General features: G+C 41.6%; 1 protein-coding gene across 5 annotated transcripts in view; it reads right to left on the bottom strand.

Moving 5' to 3' along the window:
- Positions 1-303: 303 nt before the first annotated feature.
- Positions 304-19,937, bottom strand: part of BCAT1 (branched chain amino acid transaminase 1) — a 118,756-nt gene continuing 99,122 nt past the window's right edge. For all 5 annotated transcript variants that reach the window (XM_024733236.1, XM_024733235.1, XM_024733238.1 and 2 more), the window contains 4 exons: positions 14,956-15,041; positions 12,191-12,331; positions 9,648-9,722; positions 304-745 (listed from right to left, as the gene is read on the bottom strand). In XM_024733236.1, the coding sequence (XP_024589004.1) occupies positions 704-745; positions 9,648-9,722; positions 12,191-12,331; positions 14,956-15,041 (344 nt within the window). In that variant the 3' untranslated portion in view covers positions 304-703. The remainder of the gene's footprint in view (positions 746-9,647; positions 9,723-12,190; positions 12,332-14,955; positions 15,042-19,937) is intronic.

The following is a 19,937-nucleotide window of genomic DNA, read 5'->3' on the forward strand; positions in this document are numbered from 1 at the left end:
TCCATTCCTTGTTATGTGACAGGCAGGGGAATACAAAGATCTATAAGGCACAAGACCCTCAGTCTTGTAGTGAAGCCTGACTGCTGATTACAACACAATGTGGAAAGGGCAGGGGTGGGCCTTGCTGATGCACCAGGAGAGCCTGGCGCAGACCGGGACACCAGGAAGGAGGGAGAGATTTTCCCTAAGACGGACTTAGGGGACCTGGAAAGAAATATGAGGGGAGGAAACCCAGTTTCTCAAAGTCTTGATTTAAAAACAAAAAACAACAAACACTTTCTGAGGATGAAGATGTGTCGCAGGAAATGGTACCTATGAAATTTACTCAGATCAGCTTTCAAACACAAAAACACTCACTTGGTTGAGGAGCAGAACATAACTTATGCTAAAGAATAAACACTTTTTTATCTGATTGAAGGACCAAGGGAAGCACTCAGGTTATGGAGGAAAATTCTACGCTTAGATGGCTTCCATTCTCATCTTTCTAGAGAAGGTAAGGTAAGCTTCTAGGAGCAAGTTTATAAACTACCACTGGATGACTGCAATTCATCTTCTCTGGCACGAGGAAACAATCGCCCTGGTAACACTGATAATACAAACTACATTATGCACAACTAAAAACAGGTAGCCAAAAAAATTTCTCATAATTCAAATGCAACAGTCTGTCCCAAGAACACACAAATGATAGCCTGTTCTTTTCCATTCAGGATACTGTGATTGTCCAATCACTCTCTTCTCTTCCGTACTACAACAAAAGCAAGAAAACATGTTTCAGTGTAAAAACTCACAGCGCAGGAACAGCTTATAAATAAACTTAATGATATAACCAACGTTGTACAAAAGGTTCACTTCTGTTTTGAACAGTAAAAGCATATTCACGTTGAAAGTAAGACTGTGTGTAAACAAATACCTGGAAAGAATCACAAATTTTATAATTACTGTGGAGCTCAGATTTATAGCTGGTATAGGTCCCTTACATATGCCTTTTCATTGCCATTCTGTATTTAGCGTCTCAGATCATGTCCCCTTTCCACATGAATTGCCTCTTTAGTACTAATATAACTTGAGTTGAAATGAACACAAACAACAGAATTCCTGAACTGGAAAGAACATTAATGACCATCTAGCATGCAGGGGATGAGACACATAAGTGGGGCTCTGGATTTCACTTCAGAGCAATTCCACTTCTACTGGTTTTATATAGTGGGATTCCAGGAAAGGTTTCATTTGTAGAAAATTTCTATGGCTTAAAAATTAAGTGTGAAGAACAATGAACTTTTAAGCCCAGCGTCTCATTTAAGGACACTGAGGCTCAAGGAAACTCTTTAAAAAAAAAAAAAAATTGTATTGAAGTAAAGTTGATTTGCAATATTGTGTTAATTTCTGTGGTACCGCATAATGATTCAATTATACATATATATATTCCTTTTCATATTCTTTTCCATTATGGTTTATCACAGGATTTTTTTTAACTTTTTATTTTATATTGAAGTATAGCCAATTAACAATGTTGTGATAATTTCAGGTGCACAGCAAACGGACTCGGCCACATATACATGTATCCATTCTCCCCCAAACTCTCCTCCCATCCAGGCTGCCCCATAACATTGAGCAGAGTTCCCTGTGCTATACAGTAGGTCTTTGTTGATTACCCATTTTAAATATAGCAGTACAGGGGCTTCCCTGGTGGCACAGTGGTTAAGAATCTGCCCGCCAATGCAGGGGACACAGGTTCGAGCTCTGGTCCGGGAAGATCCCACATGCTGCGGAGCAACTAAGCCTGTGCGCCACAGCTACTGAGCGTGCGCTCTACAGCCTGCATGCCACAACTACTGAGCCCACGTGCCACAACTACTGAAGCCCACGTGCCACAACTACTGAAGCCCGCATGCCTAGAGCCCGTGCTCCACAACAAGAGAAGCCACTGCAATGAGAAGCCTGCGCACTGCAACAAAGAGTAGCCCCTGCTCGCCACAGCAATGAAGACTCAACACAGCCAAAAATAAATAAATAAATATAGCAGTACATCACAGGATACTGAATATAGTTCCCTGTGCTCTACAGTAGGACCTTGTTGTTTATCCATTCTATATATAATAGTTTGCATTTGCTAACCCCAAACTCTCAATCCATCCCTCCCCCACCCCACTGCCCCCCTTGGCAACCACAAGTCTGTTCTCTTCTAGGAAGCTCTTAATCACAGCCCAGTTCTGCCTCTATGCAATGCTATTCCTTCTACATCACAATGTCCATGTGCTGGGTGCCTCTTAAAGAACTTTGAAGACCTCAGAGGGGACTTCCCTGGTGGTGCAGTGGTTAAGACTCTGTGCACCCAATGCAGGGGGCCTGGGTTCGATCCCTGGTCAGGGAACTAGATCCCACATGCATGCCACGACTAACATTACGTATGCCACAGCTAAGGAGCCCAAGAGCTGCAACTAAGGAGCCTGCCTGCCGCAACTAAAGATCCGGCACAACCAAATTAATTAATTAATTTAAAAAAATAATAAAAAAAAGACCTCGGAGAACAGAATCTATCAAATTGGTAAAAAAAAAAAACTGGAAGCCAGGAATGGGTCCACCTACAACCTTCTGGTTTACATGAAAAGGAGAATGAAGGAAGCCCAATGACTATAAGTGACTTGCTTAATCCACATCAGAAAGGGTTGCCTAAAGATGGTTGCCCCCCACTGTTGACTCTGTTGATTAATGATGAACGCTGGATAAAACATTCCCGAATTCTGCCTGATTTATAGATGGTGGCGACACAACTTAGGGGTAAGAGCAAAATATATGTTTTATTTTTCTTATGTGGATTCCCATTAATACATCAGACACTTTAGTCATTAATAATTGGGCATCAGCATATTGACATTTTAGCAGATCTTGTTACAAAACTTGATTCATGACCACTATAATTTCATCTTGAATCTCACCAGTTAAAGTGAATTTGCTTTCAATTAGTTGTTTTAGTTTTAAAAACAGTCAAGATCAATTTTCAATACAATGACAGTCATAGGCTGTGTAATTCTATGAACCTGCAGAATATGTGTTAAGGTTTATCTCTCTCATCCTATAATTTATGCTTTTATGTAAAATCATAGCATTCCGAGATGTATCCAAGAGATGTGATAATACAGGTAATTCATAATATCTAGACCTAGGTGGTTAACAATCACCTTTCCTTTCAATGATGGATAACGTCATTTAATTTTCCAAGGCAAAATAATTCAGAGTAGAAGTGACAGATTTTAGCAGGGATAGAAATTCCTCCTCAAGAGGTGTCCAGACAAGCAGGGGCAAGAAAACACTCATCTGCCTCAGCCAGGCTGTCCTTATCCCACTGGCAGTGTCGCTAACACAACCATAGTGGCAGTCCCACACCTTTAATGTTTGCAACGCAGCAAATCAAATCGAGCCTGTAGGATGGTACTTTGAGTCCACCTGGAAGGCTCAGTGTGATGTGCAGAATTTTTATCTTTTCATCAATTCCAATTAGAACACTGAACTAAAACACCACTAACGACAAGCTTATTATTTGCATTCAATGCACGTACGGCAAATTTTACAAGGCCTTCACTAAAATACTTCCTACATTCAGCAGAAAATTCTTAGCAACATAAAAGGTGAATCTTCACATCAGGTACTTACTCTCCACAAGGCCAAAAAAAATATAACCAGCACTGCTCACCAGGTAGCACTTTGCCATCCTGGTTCTAAATCGCATTCGATGGCCATGCAAAGTTCTGTGATCCCGTAACAAGGGGAGAAGTGTGGATTAGGGAACAAGGAGGGGCTGGGAAGCTGGTCAAGGGACTGAGCCACCAAGGCAATCTGGAATGTTTACCAAGTCTGCACACGAAAGGGGTGGGACTCTTAACTTCCAGAACTAAGGTCATCAAGCTGTTCCACTGAAAACAAGAAAAATACAGTAACAACTAATGGTCATTTATTCTTACAAAGTTGTAGCCACTGGTGGGAAAACAGATTTTTCAAATTCTATCTGGTGACGTGCAATGAACATAGATCCTGCTTCTATCCCATTCAGCTTCCCTTATTTTAAACTGTGGAAGATGTCCACCTCTGGGTCTTGGCAATCACTCCTCCCACTTTCTGAAATGGTAATAGCAGCACTGCTTAGTCAAACATGCTACCCTGAAGACCCGGGTTCCAGCTTTTATCTGATCTTGACAGCAGTTGATGTGTATCTCACTTTGAAAAGACCTAAATCAGATTCTCTGAAGGTTTTTTTGAAAAATAATTTGACGTTATTCAAGACCTTCCTCCCATCTCTTCTCAGAATGTGTTAATATGCAAAAGGCAACACATTTTTACTCTTTAGTTTTACTCTTTAGTACTTGCTTGGTGTGTCAATCATCCATTCATTCCTTTATTTAAGAAACATTACTGAGTGTGTACTATGGCCCAGGCCCTGTACCTAATACTAGGTTTACCAAAAGAGGATAAAACAATGCCCACCCTCAGACAACCACAGAACAAAGGTAAGTGTGTGACTAATTAGAACATAATATAAAGGTCATATGTGGGGCATCCAGCGCGAGCGGAGCTGCAGGTCTCCTCCGCCAACCCTCCCCCTCAGGCGCCAACCCTCCCCCTCAGGCGCCATCCCTCCTGCCGGCCAGGCCCGGCCAGGCCCACCCGGACCGATAGATAAGATCCACTGCGGCTCGCGCCCCCGGGCAGCAGCTCACGGGCAACCAGAGCTCCAAGGCTCCCCGCAGCGACGTGAACTGAGAGGAGACAGCCGGCGCTTCCCCCGCTCAAGTCAGTGGACCGGAGGACGGCCACGCGAAAAGCCATGCAGACTCATCCCCCAAAGGTGAAGGGAGTCGCCCCCCGTGAACGGAACAGAGGAGGCAGCCGGGGCCACTGGCGATGCCATCGAGCCGGCACCCCCCAGCCAAGGTGCTGAGGCCAAGGGGGAGGTCCCGCCCAAGGAGACCCCCAAGAAGAAGAAATTGTCTTTCAAGAAACCTTTCAGGGCTTCCCTGGTGGCGCAGTGGTTGAGAGTCCGCCTGCCGATGCAGGGGACACGGGTTCGTGCCCCGGTCCGGGAAGATCCCACATGCTGCGGAGCGGCTGGGCCCCGTGAGCCATGGCCGCTGAGCCTGCACGTCCGGAGCCTGTGCTCCACAACGGAAGAGGCCACAACAGTGAGAGGCCCACGTACTACAAAAAAAAAAAGAAAAAGAAAGAAAAAAAAAAGAAACCTTTCAAACTGAGCAGCCTGGCCTTCAAGAGAAATCGGAGGGAGGGGGCAGGGGGCATCCTTCTGCCTTGTCACCCACAGAGGAAGGGCAGGAGCAGGGGGGTCGGTGCCTGCGGCGAGGGAGGCACCGCCCAGGGAGGGAAGGCTGCCGCCACCGGAGAGCCAGGAGCCCCAGGCCACAGGGGAGAGGCTGGTGCGGGCGGGGGCGCACAGCCATCCACCTCTGGAGGCCCTACACCAGCGGGCGGGCAGAATGAGTAGCTGGGTGGGGGCAGGTGGGTGGTCTCTAAGCTGCAGAAAACTGCACTGTCCTTGTGGTCACTGCCTGGACCTGGTGCCCTGGCTACCTTCCTGTGCCCAGAAAGGAAGGGGCTGTTGCCTCCTCGCCACTTTCCCTCTCTTCTCCCTCCCCCTCCTGTGGATTCTCCCATCATCCACCTGGTCTTCCCCTTAAGGCCAGTTGAAGATGGTCCCTTGCAGTTTCCCAAGTTGGGTTAGTGATGTGAAATGCTCCTGCCCCTGTCCCTGCCTCCTTCCCTGTCCCCACCCGTGCAGAAGGCAGTTGCTAGTTTTCTTCCCCAATTCTTTTCCAAGTAGGTGTTGTTTATTCCCCAAATCCCCGAGCCCCATGTAGGGGTGGCTATACTCCCAAACCCTGAGTGGCCAGCCTTCCCCTGTTGAGTTTTTACTCTCGTGTTGTGCCTAGTGGCCCCTGGGCTGGGGAGGACACTGCCCCGGTCTAGGTTTTTATAAATGTCTTACTCAAGTTCAAACCTCCAGCTTGTGAATCAACTGTGTCTCTTTTTTGACTTGGTAAGCAAGTATTAAGCTTTGGGGTCGAGGGGAGGTACGTGATGTGAAACAACTTTTTGTTGTCTTTTTTTCCCCCCTCCCATTGTTGTAAATAACTTAATGGCCAAACCCCAGATTTGTACTTTTTTTTCCCCCTAACTGCTAAAACCATTCTCTTCCACCTGGTTTTACTGTAACATTTGGAAAAGGAATAAATGTCATCCCATTAAAAAAAAAAAAAAAAAAAAAAAAGGTCATATGTGATCATCCCAGGGGCCATGGAAGCTGGAGGATGAAGCAGCACTTAAGTGGATGAATATGTGTTTGTACTTGGGGAAAGGGACGCTGTTCAAGAGACTGAAAAGATTCCTAAAGGAGATGTGTCTCGAAGGATAACCAACACCTTATCAAGTGGGAAAACTGTAGAAGATACAGAAAGGCAGAAAGGAAGCAGCAGAGAGCAGAGCATATTGGATGACAGAGAAGACCCCAAATGGCAGCGACAAAGGTGAAGATGATGGGAACTGGAATAGCAAAGAGCAATGGGAGAGAGGGGAAACATGGGCAATGTGGCGATGTTCTCCGGGTTCAAATTTGGTTAAGTATGAACACAGAAGTGTTTTTCTTTGTTGCATTAAAAAAAAAAAAGAAGAAAGAAAAACAAGACTTCCCTGGTGGTTGAGAATCTGTCTGTCAATGCAGGGGACACAGGTTCGAGCCCTGGTCGGGGAAGATCCCACATGCCATGGAGCAACTAAGCCCGTCCACCACAACTACTGAGCCTGCGCTCTAGAGCCCGCATGCCACAACTACTGAAACCCCCGGGGCCTAGAGCCTGTGCTCCACAAGAAGAGAAGTCACCGCAATGAGAAGCCTGTGCACCACAACGAAGAGTAGCCCCCCGGCTCGCCGCAACTAGGGAAAGCCCATGCGCAGCAATGAAGACCCAAAACAACCAAAAATAAACAAACAAACTTATTTAAAACAAAAACAGAAGAATCCTGTCATCTGAAATGTCCCCCTCCTAAGAGGTATTTGTAGGGCAATCTAAGATCCAGGGAACTATGTGGATAATTAGCCAAATGGGATGAACACTCAACCTCAGAGATTCTTACTTGTATACAGAAGTACACAAGTCAAATAAAAATCAGATCTGTGGTTGAGAAGGTATCTTCCCTCTAGGTAACACTGTAGGAACCTTGAGGTTTCTTGGTTATTGTTGCTCTCTTCTTCAATTCACCAGAGCACTTTGGAGGAAACATCACCTTTCCATGCAATGTCAAAGAGATCAAATGTAAAACATGATGCAATTCTACGCTTCTTCCTCAATAATTATACTTCAATTATTTTTCTTGGAGAGAAACAGACAATTTAGTAGCTTGGCTGACAGCACCAATTTGCCAGCTTGTAAGAGAGTGATTTCGAAACTGTAGGTTCCATGCCCACAGGCACAAAATAATTGAAAAAGAAGAAAGTGGTGGTCTTAGATTCCAAATGGATGGTCCTTTGTTACTTAACAATTTGGAGCAGATTTGGTGCTTCTGGTTTGCAGTTTAATTCAGAATCCTTGTATTATCTCATGTATCCCCTTGTTTCCTTGTTCAGTGTGAAGCTCTGAACGTATCATTAGTTTTTAGTGTTACTACCATTTATACTTTACTACCTGGAGTATTAACTTCTTGGCCACAAGCACCAAGTTATATAGAGCATATACACAGGTAAGAGGAAAATGGTCTATTTCTTCTCATTTTCTGCTTCATATATAACTTTTATTTTTTTTCTTTATTTTTTTTTTATTTTTTTTTATTTTTTCCCACGGTAGTCGGGCCTCTCTCTCACTGTTGCGGCCTCTCCCGTCGCGGAGCACAGGCTCCGGACGCGCAGGCTCAGCGGCCATGGCTCACGGCCCCAGCCACTCCGCGGCATGCGGGATCCTCCCGGACCGGGGCACGAACCCGCGTCCCCTGCATCGGCAGGCGGACTCTCAACCACCGCGCCACCAGGGAAGCCCTAACTTTTATTTTTAAACCTTTTGATACGGTCTCACATTTAAATTGAATAAATTTGTCTTTCGTCTATATCAGTGTGCTTTGACCTCTCCAGTTTTTCGGTCACTTTTTCCACTACTCTATCACCAGCACCTGAACTGCCTCTGGCACACAGTTTGTGCTCAATACTATGTATCTGTTGAATGAATGAATCAAAAGCATTCACTTCCCTCAGCTACATTCCTGGCTTCTGTAATCTTACCCAGACAACTCTAAAAATAAAAATACATGAACCATCCATGCAGAAATTTTTATTAAATTTCTTCGAATTACTTTGGATTGGTTCTATGTAGAAACCAACTCTGAATAAATTTTAAGTCTTCAATGTTAAGATATTCCTTTATTTAGCTTACAGAAAATTCCTATAGAACACTTCTATTGAAGAGTGTAAGACAACTCATTGGTTCTAAAAGCACAATAATTCTTTTCTTTTAATGCTATAAATTTTGCATAAAAGTTGCTAAGTCTTCAAAAAATAGCATTTTCATCCAAAGTTCTCTGTAGGGACCTGATGCTTTCCCAACCAACTTTACATTTTTGCTTACTTTTTAAGACCCCACACCATTTGATGTCACCCAATCTATCAAACTTTATTTCACATTTCAATATGAATCTCAGCTCCCTCGGGTATTTTCACTGACTGGCAACGATGGCATCCGGGCTCAGCAAACTTTAGAACAATATCTTTTACAGGTGACCCAGGTTTACCTGGTATACGATATGTCTACCTAGAAAGACGCTTAACTGCCTGATGACATTACTGTAGATTGTTGCTCAGAAAAAATAGGCAAAACAAAGTTAGCAGTATTAAAAAATAGGTGTGCATACTCTTTGACCTGATAATTACAATCCCAGGAATTTATCCTAAGGAAGAAATCAAGGATGCACTGTTTATAATGCTGAAAGAATTTCCAACAACTTAAATGTTCAATAAGATTTCTTTAAAAATTATGGTATACAACATGGTGGAATTTAATTAAACTTTATATGTAGAATTTTAAAATTTATTGATACGAAAAAGCAAATGATTTATTAATTGAAAAAAAGCAGGTTAACAAAATTACGTACGATCCCACTGTCAGAAAAATATCTATCTAAAAATACATTGAGTGCTTACAAAATACTGAAAGTTGAGATATCAAAAGTTAAGTGATTTTATCTGTGATGTAATCACAGGTAATATTAGTTTTTTTCTGTGCTTTCTTCTACTTTAAAGTCTTTTCTTTTATAAGAAGTCTGTTATACTTTTCATGAGATTTTTAAGTGTTATCAAAATTTATATACTTTTTAAAAATGTTAAGTAATTGAGTCCCTGACTATATATATATATATATATATATATATATATTTTTTTTTTCCTCTTCTTTCCTTTCTTTTTTTTTTTTTTAATCTGTGTATCTTTTTACTCATTTCTGCTTTGCTCATGCCCACACATACTATTGGGAACATCTTCCTTAAATTTAATTTGTTGACCTCAGATGGTAGCACTTACTCTCTTCTCTCCACTGAGAGAAGTATGATTTGGTTCTAGGCTTTGAATGAAAAAAAGACAGCATTTTAAAAATAGAAGCCCTTACCTGAATATCAGTCAATTTGTCCAAGATGCGGCTTGCAAGCTTAGGCCCATTCTCCATAGTTGGGATGTGTATAGTCTATGAAAGAAAACCAGACACGAAATCATTTGAGGATATCCACGTACACAGTAACAACAAGTAAGAAACTCAGCAGTTTTACTGAAATAAGGAATGGCACTATGGTAACCTCATTATGGATGCTAGCTCCTTATGCCGAAGATTCTTTTCTATTCTGAATTTGAATAAAAATGAACTAGCCAGTGATAGGTTGTTCGTTTCCTACCAACTGATTTCAGGGCATAACTGGTTTATATGCCAGTCTTCGGGCTGATGAGAGGAACCAATGAGAAGCAGGGGTACCTAGAATAGGGGCTAAACTTAAAGAACCCTACCTCTTCCAGCATCCTGAGAATCTATGAGGATGAATGATTAGCCTCCACATCTAACGCTCTTGTCAGGGAATGAGACCTCAAAAGACAGTGTGCCGCAAATTAAAGCAAGTCATTTCAGGGACATAAATTGAAGCAAGTCCGTATCTTCACAAAAGGGGCTGCCAAATCTGTCTGTTCTAAGCCAAACTTCCAGGGGCCACAAATTCCACGAAGTTGGACAGCATGGTTAAATTCAGGGCACAGAGATTTTATGTGCCCTAATTTATACTTTGAGTCATGCCCAATCATACCTCGCTGGCTTGCAGGCTTTTCATAGTTTGATTTTAGTAGAGAGTCCGTACTCTTACTTTTCTTATTATGCCCTTTAGGATAATAGGATAATTCAATGTACCTTTTGGCTCTGAATGGCTCCCTAAAACAAAACCATAAAAATGTGTTAAACTTTATTAACTTACTTCTAGAGGAGAATAACTGGACTTTAAAAATCTGACCTAATGACAACTTTAGTTCATTTAAAAAGTGGACTGATAATATATTACCTAGATACTACCATAGTAAAATGTGAAACAGTAGCTTTATAATCAGTGTAAGCATTCATATATAATAGAATAATTCATCTCCCTTGAAAAATCAATCTGTAGATGGAATTATGTCAGGAGCCAAGTTTGAAAATCTCAAGCAATCAGGCAACCACCATTAAAATTAGCAGAAAAAAAAAAAATCAATCCACCCAGCTGAGGAAAAACTAATTATAATGTTGAATTTAAAAACCAATAGAATAGGGGCTTCCCTGGTGGCGCAAAGCTGGGGCGAAGTGAGAGAGTGGCATGTAAAATAGATAGTTAGTGGGAAGCCGTTCGCATAGAACAGGGAGATCAGCTCCGTGCTTTGTGACCAGCTGGAACAGTGGGATAGGGAGGGTGGGAGGGAGGGAGACGCAAGAGGGAAGAGATATGGGGATATATGTATATGTATAATTGATTCACTTTGTTATAAAGCAGAAACTAACACACCATTGTAAAGCAATTATACTCCAATAAAAATGTCAAAAAAAAAAAAAAAGACCAATAGAAGCGACTTCCCTGGTGGTGCACTGGTTAAGAATCTGCCTGCCAATGCAGGGGACACAGGTTCGAGCCCTGGTCCGGGAAGATCCCATGCCACGGAGCAGCTAAGCCCGTGCACCACCACTACTGAGCCTGTGCTCTAGAGCCTGTGACCCACAGCTACTGAGCCCATGTGCCACATCTACTGAAGCCCACGGGCCTAGAGCCCGAGCTCTGCAACAAGGGAATCCACTGCAATGAGAACCCGCTCGCCGCAACAAGAGAAAGCACACACGCAGCAACGAAGACCCAATGCAGCCAAAAATAAAAAGAAAACAAAACAAACAAAAGCCCCCAAAACCAATAAGCATTTGTATTTATTATGAGTAATTTAAGCCAATTCACATTATAAAAATAATGCCCACATGCCTCCGAATTATGAAGTTAGATGACGATGTTAACCATAAGTATTGGAGTGTGTTGTAAAGAGGAAAGTAAAAAAACTAACAAGAAAATGGATCTACATCACATATAAACAAGATTAATTTACTAGGAGGAAATTTCTTCTAACTAAATGCTTGAATTCCTTCTGAAAGATTTTAGTAAATGCCATGAGGTTTGCCAAATGAAAATTTTTTATGAAGTGGTCTAATTAATGATGATGACGATGATGAAGATGAAAAATGTAGGAGTTGATCATTCAAATGAGTTTCCTTTAATAATTTGCTATTTCTACTCCAGTAGTTCAGAAGTACTTTTGGAAACCAGAGACTGAAATTTCACTTAGTTGTAAAACCTTCCTTAGTGAGATGATAGAAAGAAATGAGTGTAAGTCTAATGGTACATCTCCAATCCCTAAACTGATGTAAGGCAGGTATGATAACGAAGGACAAAACTGTTGGAGTTTACAGGAAACCACTGGAAAGATGAGTAAGTCATTTGCTAACACAAGTTCATCGGGACAAACTGCCACAGTTAACAGAACGCTAAGTTATTTAAAAAAATCCTTCGCATCCTGGGTCCAACTAGCACTTTGTCCACATATTTAAAGAATTAAATTACACGCAAATGTTTGAAAATGATAGGAAGTGAAGAAACAGTGTCTTACCTCACCCTTGTACAGTATATTTGAAACTGGGCAAACAACACAGGCGGTACCAGAACCAAACATCTCCCTCACGCGGTTCTCCTCCACGGCTGTGTTCAGGTCGTCCATGGTGAGGTACCTCTCTGACACCTTAAATTCTCCCTGTTTGGAATAGAAATAAAAATAAATATATTTTTAAGGAAAAGGCATACAAAAAATGCCCGGTGGTACGGACCATTCTACTTTACATTCTGACTGAACTCAGATAATGTCATAATTGTCCTTAGAGGGAAAGCTGGAGAGATTGACACCATCTTATTGAGAAACACCCTGAGATGCTAAGCAACCTACTCCAAGGTCACAGCATCTTTAAATGAGATGATGAGAACAGAAAATATAAGATCAGCATGACAGAGTACGTGGTATGTTTTAATACATGCCTGCTTTTCTGCCTTTTATTTGTTATCATGGCCAAAGTCTCACAAGTTGATGCACCCCAAGTGCTACTTAATGTGTATTCTAAACTCTATTTACCGTAAGAGAAAATATATTATTATCTAATATTAATAATTATAGCCACCATTTATCGAGCATCCACCACATGCCACGTTCTCTAATTTTTAAGGTGGGTAATATCATCCCCATTCTACAGATGAGGAAATTAAAGTTCAAGGAGGCTGAGTGACACCCTGAAGGCCACACAGCTAGTAAATGGCAGAAACTGGATTTGAACTCAGGTCTGAAAATGACTGGCTCCAAATTCTACTGTTTCTTTTATGGAGTAGAAACAGAGACTGAATTTAAATATCTGAAACATTTCATTACTTTAAAACATAGTGTATTTGGACTTATTTGAGAAATTACATTGTATATTTTTTCTTCCTAAATTCACGGATTCAGTCCACTTCACAGCAGCAATCCTCTTCCTTCTCTCTGGTGCTGTATTAGGTTGATTTGAATCATAGAATTACTGGTATACCCGCTCATCGACTTCAGCTGAACTATTTATTTGCTCAAGGATAGGAAGTGGAAAAAAAAATCTGATGCTTTTAAGCTATGTTTAAACTATCTGTTTAATACTCATTCTTTAATCTGTTTAACTCTCATTCTCCTATGTTAGTGGTTAAAGTTCAAAGCTAGTCAGGAGGCTATCTGAATTAAGGGCAACAAAGAATGAATACATTTTTAAAAAATAAGATGAGAGTATTTTTTAAAATCTACAAATCCACAATAGATAAAAATGGAAATCACAGCCCTTGGAAAGATTCAAAACATTAGAAGAAGCATGCATCATGGTGTAAGTATATTTGGAAGGGTAGGGAAATATGCCTGCAACAGAAATATGGCTTTTTATAAGTTTCAACCTATCTCAGTCTGCGATTGCAATTAAGTTGTACAAAGGCAAATAAATAAATAAATAAATTCCAGCAAATCAGCCAAGTGAGAACAAGCTGAGTTCTGCGTTGTGGAAAAGAAAAGAAAAGAAAAAAAAAATCTCTTGTACATAAACAGAATTCTTTTTACTCTGCTCACCCTCACTTATTTTTGGACAATTTCCCCTACCTGGCAAACAGTGGTAACCCCCCGCGTGCCTCTTGGCATTTGTGTCTCACAGTTTTAAAAATAAATTATAGCTAAGGAGTCAGGAAGAAACTTCCTCTATAATAACCTATTTTTCATGCTAGCAAATCATTAGCGTGGGGGAATTTCCACTTGGAACTTCTCATCAAACCTTCTGTACTTGGTTGATTTTTTTCTTTAATAAAACAAAAATCACTGAGCTTGGAAAATACATCTTTCCAATTGAAAACACAATTAGGACAGGGCAAGCTGTTTGAAATTATACCAACAGTTTGTAAATGTCATGCCCAATGCGCCAGCCAGCATGCGGCAGTTGGGTCTTGTCTACTTCAGGGTTTTGAGAATTATTTATAGCACGTTTTCTCTATTTCCGAAGCCTTTTCCAGAGAAACTGTACTCTCGTAGACGTGTGTGTTTCTAAACATTTGTCCTATTAGCACTGTTTCACCACAGTCTGCTCAAAGCCTTTTCTTGTCCCTTGGAGACCATTTCAATACATGGGTCAAAAGTCCCATCCAGGAACCTTTGCCAGATTAATCAACTCATTCAGTATTCATCTTGAATATGCTAAGTCACTTCCAATACCGAATGGTTTAACACACGTGCCTGTGTCACTTGAATCAGAAAGGCTACTGAAAACAACTTTACATTTGCTTGAATGGTTAGATGTTAAAATAAGGATGTATGTGAATTTGGGAGGACAGGGGGCAGGAAGGAGGGAGAAAGAAGGCCGTGAAACTAATACTGTCATGTTAGTAAGCATTTATATGTCAGTAAAATTCTTTAACTTCTAGCACGGTTACACTGGAATAAACAGAGAAAGGGAAGGACTACGTACCACTGCCATTTGGAAACAACACACTCAGACTTGAAAAGTTAAAGGCCGGTGAAAAGGAAGCCCTCGGAGGATAAACCAGATGAGTCGGTAGGAGACACATGGTATAAAGCTTGAGACTAGTACTAGAATACTTCTTCACTAGGACGACCTGCTGAATTGGTTTCTGCCTGCCCTCCCTACAGACAATACTTACTTGATAGTCTCACCAAGACAGTCCTTCTAGAAGAGTTCTTTTCATCAAGTTAAGATTTGAAGATTAGACAGCATTGGTTGGAACTACAGGATATTATTTCAATACTACGCTGGACTTTTTTTGATTACTTTTTGTTCCATGCTTATAAAAGTGGTTCATGTCAAAGGCACCCACCCACTTGTGTGCCAGGTCCAGGATGCTCTGCCTTGTCACTCCTGGAAGAATGATGCCATCTAGCGGAGGAGTTGCCAGTTCTTCCTCTGTCAATTAGAAATTGGAAGAGTTTCAGACTTTATTAGCCATGCCTTTTATCAACAGCCACTAAAAAAAAAAAAGTTTCTTGCACTTTTGCTGGTAGTAAACACGAAAAGGAGGTCACTGTTCTGCATTGTCAAACTTTCCAAATCAACTCATACTTCAGGTAGATCCTTATGTTTAAAAAAAAGGAACAAGAAAGGAGATCAGTCATCCTACCACCTTCAATTTCTCCTTAACCTGTGAAAAATGAGATGGCTTCCCACTAACAAACAGTAAGAGTTATAAAATACTCTTAAGAGGAACATTCCAAAGTCAAAATTTACCTCCGTGGATTAAAGCTGGTTAGTAATTAGGATAATGTAGATAGACCCTTACTCAGAAACACTGGGCATTACCAAACCTTCTATGAATACTGTGGAGAAACCCAGCCCTAAGAGGTGTCCGTGCCCACTCAGGCCATCACTGCTCCCACACTGGCCTTTGACAAGTCTATCCAGAGTGATTTTCAAGCCTGGTGAAGTATCCACATCAAATATGGAGATGTTCACTTCACCCTCTGAGATTCAGATGTAATGGGCTCAGAGTGGGCTCAGGCATGTATGGCTAACAAAGAAATAATAAAGAGAGAAGGGGCTTCCCTGGTGGTACAGTGGTTAAGAATCTGCCTGCCAATGTAGGGGACACGGGTTCGAGCCCTGGTCCGGGAAGGTCTCACATGCCGCAGAGCAACTAAGCCCGTGAGCCACAACTACTGAGCCTGCGCCCTAGAGCCTGCAAATCACAACTACTGAGCCCGCAAGCCTAGAGCCCGTGCTCCGCAACAAGAGAAGTCATGGCAGTGAGAAACCTGCACACCGCAACAGAGTAGCCCCCGCTCGCCACAACTAGAGAATGCCTGCACACAGCAACGAAGACCCAATGCAGCCAAAACTAAATAAATAAATTCAAAAAAAAAAAGGAAGGAAAAAAAGAAATCCAAAAAGAACCAAAATAACACTCCACGGGTGACTCACAGACCCAAGGCCCAGACACTGGTCTACTCTGAGAATGACCGCAGACACTCACAACCATGGTGAGGGCTGGCATTATGACCTGTCTGCAGGAGTCAGTGTGGTCCGCCAGCCACAAAGCCTCCTTACAGAAGGATGCCTCTGGTACTCAACATCTGCCCTCCTCCTCACCTCTGGCACCCAAGGAAGCTGAATCTAGTGAGAAATTCAAACCTTCAACCATCACTTTATATACATGTTGAGCCTTGTAACAGATGATGGGTTGCCCATCATGTGTCTGCAGAGGAATTCACAACGATGCTGGAAAGGATCACTGGGTAGCTAAAGCAGTGTAGAAATCAGTCTTTGAGCTCCAAAGCCATTTGATGCAGGCAAAAAAGACTTTAGAAATCACCTAGTGCGATCCTTATTTTATAGAAGGATAAACTGAGGCCCTAAAAACATAAGTGACTTGCCAAGGTTGGTGACACTGGGGACCAGTCGGGACCAGGGCCTAAGTCTCCCAACACTGTGGCCACCGCCCTTTCTTTCGTAAACTGTGGTCTGGGCTCACCCACTCCACTGTGGCCACATCAGACATCCTCGACAACCCAGCTCTCTGGAAGACTGAAACTCTTATGTTCATTCCTGTGTCCCCTCAGCAATGTGCCTGGCCCTGAGTGGTATGTAATAAATGTTTTTGAATAAGAAAATAAATGAATAATCCTTTTTGCTAGGATACAGCAGTATGATTTCTTTGAATTTTATTTCTAAAACTTATCTGCTGAAAAACACTTCTCAAAAGAAGAAAATTTGTTCTTGGCAATGTTCTTAGGGCTACTTTTTGTCTTGTTTAGAAGTGTTTGTCTCAAAATAAACATGTGTTTTGCAATAGCAAGCTAGCTGGCTATATAAATGTATAGATCTATATGTATGTACACGTATGCATACACACTGCACACATATAGACAAACACTTCTAGTGTTCCCAAACGGGACCATTCCTAATACTTGCTGAGCTCTAAGACGGCATAAAGTTAAATGAAAACAGCAGCCCCTCGTGTGCAAATGCAGTTTTGTGAAATATATTTAACACCCAAAACTAGAACCACTAGCTTGAGGTCAAGGAACAGAACATCTGCTTCTCTGGTTGCCAGACAGAGATGATGACATGACAACATTTGGGTGAGAAATATTCATTTTCCTCTGCAACCACAAACATGATTACAAGAGCCAAAACGGGCTCCAGATTGCTCAACAGGAGGAAAAGAGAGCCTACGAATGAAGCTTGTTCTTGACAGAGAAATCATTTTGGGGAGATGAAGGATTTAGAAGCAATAACAGCTGGCTTCATCTGTGACTTCCCAAATTCAAGCACTAATGGGAACCAGGAATACCCCAAACACCATCAGTACAATTCTTCATTCGTTCAACAATATACACTGAGTGTCTATCAGTATCAGTGCCGTTGGCTGTTCTAAGCACTTTGGATACAGCAGTGAACCAAACCGATGTAACTCCTTGCTTACTTTCTAACAAGCAGAGGCAAACAATTGTATTAAATTGTATGTCAGATGATGGAGGCGAAAAAGTGGGGAGGCGATGGGGAGTGCTGGGGGAGAGAGTTTAAGATTGGTATTAAGGAATCCAGGGAAAGCCTTACTGAGAATGGGGTATGTGGCAAAGACTTGAAGGAGGGGGGCCAGCAGCCATGCAGGAAGAGTACTCCAAGCAGAGGCGGTGTAAATGCCTCCCAAAACCAACTGTGAACTCAACCACAACTGAGCCTTACTCTCAACTGAGCCTTGTACTCTCAGTGTCTGGTACAAGACAAAACTGTTTTCTCAACAGTGAGTAGCAAGTGTGTGTGTTAAATTACTCATCAACGGAATAAAAAAGGAGAATACGGGGCCATGAGATCTTACAACCACGGCTGCTGTTACTGGAATCAAAACCCACATGAATAGATAAACAACAAGGACCTACTACTATATAGCACAAGGAACTATACTCGGTATTCTGTAATAACCTATAAGGGGAAAGAATCTGAAAAAGAATATATATACACACACACATACATATATGTATATATAACTGAATCACTTTTTTGTACACCTGAAACTAACACAACATTGTAAATCAGCTATAGTTCAATTTAAAAATAAAAGAGCTCGAGGCTTTTCAGGGCATGAGCCACCTCACCTCCTTGCATGGCCTTGCAATAAACCTTTCTCTGCTCCAAAAACAAAGACAAACAGAACAAAAAACCACATGCGTTTCAGGCCAAGTGCCACAAAATAGTGCACAGCCCTGTGGCAGCCACCTTGTCCCAAAGGAGCAGTGAGAGTGGGTGCTCATGGGAAGAACTCTGCTTTTGGTAAAGTTGGGGAGCGGGGGAGGAAAATCAGTATCTTTCTGATTTTCAACACATTATTCTTTGTATTTTCCTAAAGCCACGTGGTATAAATCAAAGTTACGGGAGTTGCTTCAATGTCTTTTTTTTTTTTTTAAGCCCAAAGGTTATTCCTGACATTCTACTCACTTCTCTCAGAGTACTGTTCAAACATTTATTCCATTTCCTTTCTCCTTCCTTCAAATTTTATCTGATCTGGCAGGTGGACAGCCTCAAATTGACGGAGGATCTTCACATTAAAACTAAAGTTATCTCACGCAACCATAACCTGAAGAATAACTGTTAAGGTCTTGTATATTTTATAAGAGCCAGAGAGAAATTCATTCATTTCTCTTCTGACTTTTAAAAGCCATGGTGCAAGTGGTTCATGATTACTGTTTGCATAAGGGGTCATTTTTCATCAGGACAGTTTCTGGTGTTTCTGGTTAAATCATGTAGCTCTGATTCAGACTGTGCTTAAATCCTGACATCTCCCATCCATAAATAAGGATGGTGCCACTTCTGTATGATGTAACTGGTTTTGTTTGGGCTTGTGTGGGTTTTCTGGGGGGTGGGGATGGCAGTGGGCAAGTGGAAAGAATGAGTTGAATCAATTTATTATCTCCTAAGTAATACTGCCTGTCCAACACTGGCTGTCAAAAAGCACGCCTTTTTGTGTTTTTTTTTTGCGGTATGCGGTCCTCTCACTGTTGTGGCCTCTCCCGTTGCGGAGCACAAGCTCCAGACGCGCAGGCTCAGTGGCCATGGCTCACAGGCCCAGCCGCTCTGCAGCATGTGGGATCCTCCCAGACCGGGGCACAAACCCGTGTCCCCTGCATCGGCAGCCAGACTCTCAACCACTGCGCCACCAGGGAAGCCCCCAAGCACAGCTTTTGATACAGGTCATATGAAATAACTCAAATTTAGAAATCACAAATATTCCAGTACAAATTTTGTTTTTCAAGAGTGTCAAGTACAAACAGCAGGTATGGAAGAATGAGCATATGATCTATACCTGGCTTTTCATATGCTAAGGATTACCAGTGGTCAACCCCAGGACATGGCGTACTCACTACACCTTCTGTTTATTCTAACTCTGACCGAAATATAAGGCTCATCTTATAACTCTGCAAGTAATGGTCAAATTAGCTCTGAAGTCAGTCACATTTGAACCACCATTTTCCTCTATTTGCAGCCAAATAACAAAAGAGCAATAGAGGCTACTATAGCTGCTTTAAAATTAAAATTTCATTTACAATTTTAATTAAAACCAATCCCGAGACTTCACAAGTATTTAGAAACTTATCATTTTACATTTCTTGTCTCAGTACTGTGAAATGAACAGCCTGAAGAATGTAAACAGGCCTAAAAATGTTTTTAAATTGTTTGACTATTAAAATTCTAATGAAAATAAATGGATATATATGTATTTTCCCCTCCATTATTGGGAAAAATACCATTTAATCTAATACCATAGACTTTGCCAAAACATCACTGAACTGCTGTGGTCTCTGCCAA

The sequence above is a fragment of the Neophocaena asiaeorientalis genome, unplaced genomic scaffold (assembly GCF_003031525.2).
Source record: "Neophocaena asiaeorientalis asiaeorientalis breed wild unplaced genomic scaffold, Neophocaena_asiaeorientalis_V1.1 scaffold150, whole genome shotgun sequence".
Lineage (NCBI taxonomy): Eukaryota > Metazoa > Chordata > Mammalia > Artiodactyla > Phocoenidae > Neophocaena > Neophocaena asiaeorientalis.